At 52.2% G+C, this 11,018-nt stretch overlaps 1 protein-coding gene across 1 annotated transcript in view; it reads right to left on the bottom strand.

The window, feature by feature from the left end:
* Nucleotides 1-11,018, bottom strand: part of LOC106594024 (alpha-actinin-2) — a 93,675-nt gene that overhangs the window by 66,129 nt on the left and 16,528 nt on the right. The window contains exon 7 of the mRNA XM_045687807.1: nucleotides 9,475-9,556. Within this exon, the coding sequence (XP_045543763.1) occupies nucleotides 9,475-9,556 (82 nt within the window). The remainder of the gene's footprint in view (nucleotides 1-9,474; nucleotides 9,557-11,018) is intronic.

The raw sequence follows: 11,018 nt of genomic DNA, 5'->3' as shown, positions 1-11,018 counted from the left end.
GAGAGAGGGGCAGACAGAGAGAGAGAGGGCGCGGCGAAGAGAGAGAGAGAGAGGGCAAGAGAGGGCGGGTGGAGAGAGAGAGAGAGAGAGAGAGGGCAAGAGAGGGCGGGCAAGAGAGAGAGAGAGAGAGAGAGAGAGGGCGAAGAGAGAGAGAGAGAGAGCGAGCGAGAGAGAGAGAGAGGGCGAGCGAGAGAGGGTGAGAGAGGGTGACAGAGAGAGAGGAGGCGACAGAGAGAGAGGGAGGGGCAGAGAGAGAGAGAGGGCGACAGAGAGAGAGAGGGCGAGCGAGAGGGAGGGCGAGAGAGAGAGAGGGGGGCGAGAGAGAGAGAGAGGGCAAGAGAGGGGGGGGCGAGAGAGAGAGAGAGAGAGAGGCGAGAGAGGGGGGCAAGAGAGAGAGAGAGAGAGAGAGGCGAGCAGAGAGAGAGAGGGCTAGCGAGAGAGAGAGAGGGCGAGCGAGAGAGAGAGAGGCGAGAGAGAGAGAGAGGCGAGCAGAGAGAGAGAAGGAGCGAGAGAGAGAGGGTGAGCGAGAGAGGTGAGAGGAGGCGACAGAGAGAGAGGGAGGCCGACAGAGAGAGGGAGGCACAGAGAGAGAGGGAGGGCGACGAGAGAGAGAGGGCACAGAGAGGGAGGGCGAGAGAGAGGGAGGGAGGCGAGAGAGAGAGAGGCGGGCAGAGAGAGAGAGAGAGAGAGAGAGGCGAAGAGAGAGAGAGAGAGAGGGAGAGAGAGGGGGCGACAGAGAGAGAGAGAGAGGACGTGAGAGGGCGGGCAAGAGAGAGAGAGGGAGAGAGGGCGAGAGAGGGCGGGTGAGAGAGAGAGGCAGAGAGGGCGAGAGAGGGCGAGAGAGAGGCAGAGAGGGCGAGAGAGGGCGAGAGAGGGCGGGCGAGAGAGAGAGACGGAGAGAGGGGGGCGTGAGAGAGAGGACGAGAGAGGGCGGGCGAGAGAGAGAGGACGAGAGAGGGCGGGCGAGAGAGAGAGGGTGAGAGAGGGCGAGCAAGAGAGAGGGGGAGAGAGTGCGAGCGAGAGAGAGAGGGCGAGCGAGAGAGGGTGAGAGAGGGCGACAGAGAGAGAGGGAGGGCGAGAGAGAGAGGGAGGGCGAGAGAGAAGGAGGGCGAGAGAGAGAGAGAGGGCGAGAGAGAGGGCGAGAGAGAGAGAGAGAGAGAAGGGGCGAGGGAGAGAGAAGGAGAGAGAGGGAGAGGGCGAGCGTGAGAGAGAGAGGGCGAGAGAGGGCGAATGAGAGAGAGAGAGAGAGGGCGAGAGAGGGTGAGCGAGAGAGAGGGCAAGAGAGAGCGAGAGAGAGAGGGCGAGCGAGGGCGGGGGAGAGAGAGAGGGGGAGAGAGAGAGAGAGGGCGAGAGAGGGCGGGCGAGAGAGAGAGGGCGAGAGAGGGCGGACAAGAGAGAGGGAGAGAGAGAGAGGGCAAGCGGAGAGAGAGAGAGAGGGCGAGCGAGAGAGGGTGAGAGAGGGCGACAGAGAGAGAGGGAGGGCGACAGAGAGAGAGGGAGGGCGACAAAGAGGGTGAGAGAGGGCGACAGAGAGAGAGGGAGGGCGACAGAGAGAGAGGGAGGGCGACAGAGAGAGTGGGAGGCGAGAGAGAGAGAGAGAGAGAGGGCGGGGAGAGAGAGAGAGGGCGGGTGAGAGAGAGAGGGTGAGCGAGAGAGGGTGAGAGAGAGGGCGACAGAGAGAGAGGGAGGGCGACAGAGAGAGGGAGGGAGACAGAGAGAGGGGAGGCGACAGAGAGAGAGGGAGGGCGACAGAGAGAGGGAGGGCGAGAGAGAGAGAGGGAGGGCGAGAGAGAGAGAGGGCGGGCGAGAGAGAGAGAGAGAGAGAGGACGAGAGGGCGAGAGGGAGGGAGGGAGAGAGAGAGAGAGAGGGCAGGCGTGAGAGAGAGAGAGAGGACGAGAGAGAGAGAGGGCGAGAGAGAGAGGGCGAGAGTGAGAGAGAGAGAGAGAGAGAGAGGGCGGGCAAGAGAGAGAGAGAGGGCGAGAGAGGGAGGGCGAGAGAGAGAGAGGGCGAGAGAGAGGGAGGGTGAGAGAGAGAGAGGGGGAGAGAGAGAGAGGGGGAGAGAGAGAGAGAGAGGACGAGAGAGAGGGCGAGAGAGAGAGAGAGAGAGAAGGGGCGAGGGAGAGAGAAGGAGAGAGAGGGAGAGGGCGAGAGGGAGGGAAACCTTTCACAAAACATGACATCATGTAACAATTTAACATTAAAATACCAGTAAGGTGATGACCTTCGTGGACAGGACAAATGAATATCAACAGTAACAAAATGGTGATCAGAGAAACCCACAGGAGTAATGTCACATCTTCCAACCCTACTACAGTAGTGATCAGATATATACAACCTGTCTAACCTTGCTGCACTGACACGACCTTCATTGATTTTTAGCCATGTGTACTGCCTAACTTTTACATTCCTGACTCTCCACACATCAGAAAGCTCAAACTCAGTTAGTAGACCAGACAGGCAAGTGGCTGACCGCAGGTGAGGTTCTTCAGCGGTGCGATCAACAGTAAAATCCACTGTACAGTTCCAGTCCCCCCCTAAAACCATACAACCCTCTTGGTCACACTGTCTTAAAGTTTCCTTTATTTTATCAAATACAGCAATACGCTCTGTACCCTCATTAGGAGCATAAACATTCAAAAAAACAAACAAAAACCCCATAACCTCCGCCTTGACCAATAAAACCCGTCCCTTGACAATCTCTGTTGTAGATACCACAGTCACCCCTAAGCCTGAAGAAAACAAGATTGCCACCCCAGCACTGAAATTAGTACCATGACTGAGTATATGCTGCCCCTCCCACCACATACCCCAGTCAACCTTATTTTCCTCATCACTATGTGTCTCCTGTAGAAAAACTACATTAAGCCTTTTCTGTTTTATTACTTCTAATACCCAAGCCCTCTTATTCCTGTCCCTTCCACCATTAATATTGAGAGAACCTACCCTTAGTACCTCCATATAGAAAAGAGAAAGGAAAAGCAGAAGAAACCACAGAGAAACCAAAGAGAAAATAGACACCCTATGAAGCATGATCAACATCATTGTTTAAATTTTCTCTTACCCTGACCACGTTTCCCAGCACCTTTTCCTCAAGCGAAACCGCTTCTTCTCACTTAACTGGTCTAACCCCACCGTCTTCTGTAACATCACAGCTGACCTCACAAACTTATCAACATCAAAATATTCTGCCAATTTGACAGATTTCCCAAAAGTCTGATCCAAAAACCTATTTACCTCCTCTAGATCATAAATTGAGTCGTCACCAGCTGCTATCATACCAATAGAGATATCCATATCCTGTTCCTCCTCAACGAGGCCACAGACCCCCGACTCACTTCTAACACATCCCTTTCATCACTCCCCACTTGCAGCCCATCACTCGTACCAGGCATCTCCTCCACTACCTGGGAGACTAGCCCCACCTGAACCCTATTACTAGTAGTGGGCATCTCCTCCACTACCTGGGAGACTAGCTCTACCTGAACCCTATTACTAGTAGTGGGCATCTCCTCCACTACCTGGGAGACTAGCTCTACCTGAACCCCATTACTAATAGTGGGCATCTCCTCCACTACCTGGGAGACTAGCCCCACCTGAACCCTATTACTAGTAGTGGGCATCTCCTCCACTACCTGGGAGACTAGCCCCACCTGAACCCTATTAGTCGTAGTGGGCATCTCCTCCACTACCTGAGAGACTAGCCCCACCTGAACCCTATTACTAGTAGTGGGCATCTCCTCCACTACCTGGGAGACTAGTCCCACCTGTACCCTATTACTAGTAGTGGGCATCTCCTCCACTACCTGGGAGTCTAGCTCCACATGAACCCCCTCCTGTACCCCGTTACTCATAGTGGGCATCTCCTCCACTACCTGGGAGACTAGCTCCATATGAACCCCCTCCTGTACCCCAGCACTCGTACTGGGCACCTCCTCACCAGTCTGAGGAACTGGCTCTTCAGATCTATCCTTGCTTTCTACAACAAAATGTTTCTGCTGCATAACATTTCCCTCTAACACAAGTTGCAACTCCGTGTCCTCAACATGGATAACTTGTTCCTCAGCAGCAGGTGCTTGTGGCTGCTCTACCGCTGTCGGCCCACCTCTCCCTACATCAGTGGGCCCAGGCGTTACGAGGACCACCTGCGCCCTCCCTCTGCCTTCTCCCTTTTCGGGCAAGCATGTCGCTTATGACCAACATCCCCACACTCAAAACACCGTTGACTACCCGTACTAGCATAAGCCATATACAATCTATTGTCATACTTGACTTTAAACGCTAACTCCAAAGTCTGCTCCGGTGAGTCCAAAAACATAAACACCTGTCGCCGAAAAGACATAACCTGTTTCAACGCCGGGTGTTTGCAACCCAACGGGACAACCTTAATTGAACTTGCAAACTTCCCAAAGCGCAATAACTCGCGCCCAATAGCTCATTTGGAATAAACGGCGGTACATTTGAAATCGTTACCCTTGTTGACGGAGAAAAAGCGGCGTAACTTGAATAAGCATTCCTTTAAGAAGTACGCCTTGCTCAACCATACGATTAACAAGACACTCTTCTTTAAGAAAAACCACCACCGCTTTATTCATCCGTGACGCATAAGCAACATTCTCATATCCTACCTTCTCTCCTACGGCGACCAGAAACTCCTCCACCGTGACAGTAGCTTCAGTAACACACCTAAAGCCGTGCCGAAGTGACAGGGACGGCATCCCCATTCGGGCTGCCATCCCCGCCAAAAACAGGGTAATTTCGATACGAAAACAAAATACTTAATTCTACCACAACAAACAAATAAAAATAATAACCTTAATCATGCACAGAAGAAAACAAAGAATGCCACCAAGAAAGAGAAAACCTAAAGAAAGTTCTGAATATCTAACTCTACACCACACACGCACTCCCTTGCTCAAACAATTCCCAGCATGCACCAAACACTCCCAGCATGCAGAGAGAGAGAGAGAGAGAGAGAGAGAGAGAGAGAGGGAGGGCGAGAGAGGGAGGGCGAGAGAGGGAGGGCGAGAGAGGGAGGGCGAGAGAGAGAGAGAGAGAGAGAGAGAGGGCGAGAGAGAGGGAGGGCGAGAGAGAGAGAGAGAGAGAGAGAGAGGGCGAGAGAGAGGGAGGGCGAGAGAGAGAGAGGGAGGGCGAGAGAGGGAGGGCGAGAGAGAGAGAGAGAGAGAGAGAGGGAGGGCGAGAGAGGGCGAGAGAGAGAGAGAGAGAGAGGGCGAGAGAGAGGAGGGCGAGAGAGAGGGAGAGAGGGAGGGAGAGGGAGGGCGAGAGAGAGAGGGAGGGAGGGAGAGGGAAAAGGGAGGGAGAGAGAGGGAGAAGAGAGTTAGAGGGAAAAGGGGAGGGAGGGAGAGAGAGAGAGAGAGAGAGAGAGAAAAGGGAGGGAGAAGAGAGAGAGAGAGAGGTAAAAGGGGAGGGCGAGAGAGAGAGGGAAAAGGGAGGGTGAGAGAGAGAGAGGGAGAAGAGAGAGAGGGCGAGAGAGAGAGAGGGCGAGAGAGAGAGAGAGAGAGAGAGAGGGCGAGAGAGAGAGAGGGAGGGCGAGAGAGAGAGAGAGAGAGAGGGCGAGAGAGAGAGAGGGCGAGAGAGAGAGAGAGAGAGAGAGGGTGAGAGAGAGAGAGGGAGGGCGAGAGAGGGAGGGCGAGAGAGGGAGGGCGAGAGAGAGAGGGAGGGAGGGAGAGGGAAAAGGGAGGGAGAGAGAGGGAAAAGGGAGGGCAAGAGAGAGAGAGAGAGAGGGAGAAGAGAGTTAGAGGGAAAAGGGGAGGGAGGGAGAGAGAGAGAGAGAGAGAGAGAGAAAAGGAGGGAGAAGAGAGAGGGAGGGCGAGGGAAAGGGAGGGAGAGAGAGGGAAAAGGGAGGGCGAGAGAGAGAGAGAGAGAGAGAGAGGGAAAGAGAGAGAGAGAGGGAAAAGGAAGGGCGAGAGAGAGAGAGAGAGGGAGGGCGAGAGAGGGAGGGCGAGAGAGAGAGAGAAAAGGGGAGGGCGAGAGAGAGAGAGAGAAAAAGGGAGGGCGAGAGAGGGAAAAGGGAGGGCGAGAGAGAGGGAGAAGAGGGAGAGAGGGAAAAGCGGAGGGCGAGAGAGGGAAAAGGGGAGGGCGAGAGAGAGAGAGGGAAAAAGGGAGGGCGAGAGAGAGAGAGAGAGAGTGAGTGAGGGAAAAGGGAGGGCGAGAGAGAGAGAGAGAGAGAAAGAGGGAAAAGGGGAGGGCGAGAAATAGAGAGAGGGAAAAGGGAGGGCGAGAGAGAGAGGGGGAGGGAAAAGGGAGGGCGAGAGAGAGAGGGGGAGGGAAAAGGGAGGTGAGAGAGAGAGAGAGAGAGAGAAGAGAGAGAGAGAGGGCGAGAGAGAGGGAGAGAGGGAGGGAGGGAGGGAGAGAGAGAGCGAGGGCGAGAGAGAGAGAGAGAGGGAGGGGCGAGAGAGAGAGGGCGAGAGAGAGAGGGCGAGAGAGAGAGAGCGCGAGAGAGAGAGAGAGAGAGAGAGAGGGAGGGCGAGAGAGGGAGGGCGAGAGAGAGAGAGGGCGAGAGAGAGGGAGGGCGAGAGGGAGAAGAGGGAGAGAGGGAAAAGCGGAGGGCGAGAGAGGGAAAAGGGGAGGGCGAGAGAGAGAGAGGGAAAAGGGAGGGCGAGAGAGAGAGAGAGAGAGAGTGAGTGAGGGAAAAGGGAGGGCGAGAGAGAGAGAGAGAGAGAGAGAAAGAGGGAAAAGGGGAGGGCGAGAAATAGAGAGAGGGAAAAAGGGAGGGCGAGAGAGAGAGGGGGAGGGAAAAGGGAGGGCGAGAGAGAGAGGGGGAGGGAAAAGGGAGGGTGAGAGAGAGAGAGAGAGAAGAGAGAGAGAGAGGGCGAGAGAGAGGGAGAGAGGGAGGGAGGGAGGGAGAGAGAGAGCGAGGGCGAGAGAGAGAGAGAGAGGGAGGGCGAGAGAGAGAGGGCGAGAGAGAGAGGGCGAGAGAGAGAGAGCGAGAGAGAGAGAGAGAGAGAGAGAGAGAGGGAGGGCGAGAGAGGGAGGGCGAGAGAGAGAGAGGGCGAGAGAGAGGGAGGGCGAGAGAGAGGGAGAGGGAGGGAGGGAGGGAGGAGAGAGAGAGGGAGGGCGAGAGAGAGAGAGGGCGAGAGAGAGAGAGGGCGAGAGAGAGGGCGAGAGAGAGAGGGCGAGAGAGAGAGAGAGAGGGAGGGCGAGGGAAAGGGAGGGAGAGAGATGGAAAAGGGAGGGCGAGAGAGAGAGAGAGGGAGGGCGAGAGAGAGGGAGGGCGAGGGAAAGGGAGGGAGAGAGAGGGAAAAGGGAGGGCGAGAGAGAGAGAGAGAGAGAGAGAGAGGGAAAGAGAGAGAGAGAGGGAAAAGGAAGGGCGAGAGAGAGAGAGAGAGGGAGGGCGAGAGAGGGAGGGCGAGAGAGAGAGAGAAAAAGGGGAGGGCGAGAGAGAGAGAGAGAGAGAGAAAAGGGAGGGCGAGAGAGGGAAAAGGGAGGGCGAGAGAGAGGGAGAAGAGGGAGAGAGGGAAAAGCGGAGGGCGAGAGAGGGAAAAGGGGAGGGCGAGAGAGAGAGAGGGAAAAGGGAGGGCGAGAGAGAGAGAGTGAGTGAGGGAAAAGGGAGGGCGAGAGAGAGAGAGAGAGAGAGAGAAAGAGGGAAAAAGGGGAGGGCGAGAAATAGAGAGAGGGAAAAAGGGAGGGCGAGAGAGAGAGGGGGAGGGAAAAAGGGAGGGCGAGAGAGAGAGGGGGAGGGAAAAGGGAGGGTGAGAGAGAGAGAGAGAGAAGAGAGAGAGAGAGGGAAAAAGGGAGGGTGTGAGAGAGAGAGTGAAAAGGGAGCGCGAGAGAGAGAGAGGGAGAAGAGAGAGAGAGGGAGGGCGAGAGAGAGGGAGGGAGTGGGAAAAGGGAGGGCGAGAGAGAGAGAGAGGGAAAAGGGAGGGCGAGAGAGAGAGAGAGAGGGAGAAGAGAGAGAGAGGGAAAAGGGAGGGCAAGAGAGAGAGAGAGAGAGGGAGAAGAGAGAGAGAGAGGGAGGGCGAGAGAGGGAGGGAGAGGGAAAAGGGAGGGTGAGAGAGAGAGAGAGGGAAAAGGGAGGGCGAGAGAGAGAGCGAGTGAGAAGAGAGGGAGAGAGAGAGGGAAAAGGGAGGGCAAGAGAGAGAGAGAGGGAGGGCGAGAGAGGGAGGGCGAGAGAGAGAGAGGGCGAGAGAGAGTGAGGGCGAGGGAAAGGGAGGGCGAGAGAGAGAGAAGAGAGAGAGGGAAAAGGGGAGGGCGAGAGAGAGAGAGAGAGAGAGAGAGAGAGAGTTTTTTTCTCTCTCTCTCTCTAACGGACAACAAAAGGCTGATGGGACACAAGCAAAGTATGAGGGTACAGGCTGAAGGCAGGGGATTTAAAAGAGGTGCTGTAGATTCTCCAAAAGAGTCTAATTTTTTATTTATTTTTTAAAGAAGAAAAAAAGCTGGTGAAGATTGAGAAAAATACCAGTAAATAATTTTGTCACCTTAGAGCCAAAGCAAAGATATGATAGAAACAGGACATACAGGCCGTAATGGCCCTGTCATCAGGTCTAGAGGTGTTACATACACGACATGACCAAAAGTATGTGGACACCTGCTCGTCCAACATCTCATTCAAAAATCCTGGGCATTAATATGGAGTTGGTCCCCCCTTTACTGCTATAACAGCCTCTACTCTTCTGGGAAGGCTTTCCACTAGATGTTGGAACATTGCTGTGGGGACTTGCTTCCATTCAGCCACGAGAGCATTAGTGAGGTCGGCTACTGATGATGGCCGATTAGGTCTGGATCACAGTCGGCGTTCCAATTCATCCCAAAGGTGTTCGACAAAGTTGGAAGCACAGAATTGTCTAGAATGTCATTGTATGCTGTAGCGTTAAGATTTCCCTTCAATGGAACTAAGGGGCCCGAACAACAAAAAACAGCCCCAGGCCATTATTCCTCCTATACCAAACTTTACAGTTGGCACTATGCCTTCTCCTGAAGTCCGCCAAACCTAGATTAGTCCGTCAGCACATTAGACTGCACATTCCTCACTCGCTAGATTATTAAAGGGCTAGATGGGCTATTAAAGGGGAATTACACAAGAAAATTATAGCTTTCTTCCAGACCTCAATTTTTTTTATTCAGATGTGATTTAAGCACTACCATGGACTCAAAACATCAAATTGCATTGTTTCTCTACGAATCATTGTAATTTTGAGAGTGAAAAACAAAAATAATCTAAAACCAGTAAAAACTTACCCTGGAAAACACAATTTTGGAAAATATAAAACATAATTTTGTGAGGGAAAAAATCACAGATTTTACAGGGCCTCCCTTAGAGATTTTTATGAACCATTATTTTACCAGGTATATTGACAGAAACCATAACTCACTACTTTCTCTTGTTCACTAATGACTTGGGGAAGAGTTTCCTGGTGGGGAAAAAATGTGTAGCTTGCGAAATGTTTCATTTAAAAAAAAAAAGTAGCTCTCATACTAGAAAAGGTTGGAGATCCCTGATCTAAAATATTTACCTTCAGCGTCCAACATTTTGGGGATGTCCAGGTGTTTCTCTGCCACTTCAAAGGCCAGGTTCAGATTACCCAGAGGGTCATCCTGTATAGAAGAGATAGTAGAAGACATCATAACTAGACATGTAAACACACCGTATAACTAACATATACATCCATACTGTCTTCAACTCACCATCAATCATACTATTACCATGCAACACAATATAGGCTAGTAAATGTAACAGTTTCAACATTCAAAATGGCAACTCCAGGGGACATACAATACGTCAGTAGGCCTTGGTCCTAGATGCTGTTCCTTAAAGTACCAGATGGTATCAACCAGGTGTTCTAATATCCCAGATGGTATAAATCAGGTGTTCTAATATCCCAGATGGTATCAACCAGGTATTCTAATATCCCCAGATGGTATCAACCAGGTATTCTAATATCCCCAGATGGTATCAACCAGGTGTTCTAATATCCCCAGATGGTATCAACCAGGTGTTCTAATATCCCCAGATGGTACCAACCAGGTGTTCTAATATCCCAGATGGTATCAACCAGGTGTTCTAATATCCCCAGATGGTATCAACCAGGTGTTCTAATATCCCCAGATGGTACCAACCAGGTGTTCTAATATCCCAGATGGTATCAACCAGGTGTTCTAATATCCCCAGATGGTATCAACCAGGTGTTCTAATATCCCCAGATGGTACCAACCAGGTGTTCTAATATCCCAGATGGTATCAACCAGGTGTTCTAATATCCCCAGATGGTATCAACCAGGTGTTCTAATATCCCAGATAGTATCAACCAGGTGTTCTAATATCCCCAGATGGTACCAACCAGGTGTTCTAATATCCCAGATGGTATCAACCAGGTGTTCTAATATCCCCAGATGGTATCAACCAGGTGTTCTAATATCCCCAGATGGTACCAACCAGGTGTTCTAATATCCCAGATAGTATCAACCAGGTGTTCTAATATCCCCAGATGGTATCAACCAGGTGTTCTTAATATCCCAGATGGTATCAACCAGGTGTTCTAATATCCCAGATGGTACCAACCAGGTGTTCTAATATCCCAGATGGTACCAACCAGGTGTTCTTAATATCCCCAGATGGTATCAACCAGGTGTTCTAATATCCCAGATGGTACCAACCAGGTGTTCTAATATCCCAGATGGTATAAATCAGGTGTTCTAATATCCCAGATGGTATCAACCAGGTATTCTAATATCCCCAGATGGTATCAACCAGGTATTCTAATATCCCCAGATGGTATCAACCAGGTGTTCTAATATCCCCAGATGGTATCAACCAGGTGTTCTAATATCCCCAGATGGTACCAACCAGGTGTTCTAATATCCCAGATGGTATCAACCAGGTGTTCTAATATCCCCAGATGGTATCAACCAGGTGTTCTAATATCCCCAGATGGTACCAACCAGGTGTTCTAATATCCCAGATGGTATCAACCAGGTGTTCTAATATCCCCAGATGGTATCAACCAGGTGTTCTAATATCCCCAGATGGTACCAACCAGGTGTTCTAATATCCCAGATG

This window comes from Salmo salar, chromosome ssa01 (genome assembly GCF_905237065.1).
Source record: "Salmo salar chromosome ssa01, Ssal_v3.1, whole genome shotgun sequence".
NCBI lineage: Eukaryota > Metazoa > Chordata > Actinopteri > Salmoniformes > Salmonidae > Salmo > Salmo salar.
Note: the sequence above shows the minus strand (reverse complement) of the source record. Positions and strands in the feature narration are given on the sequence as shown.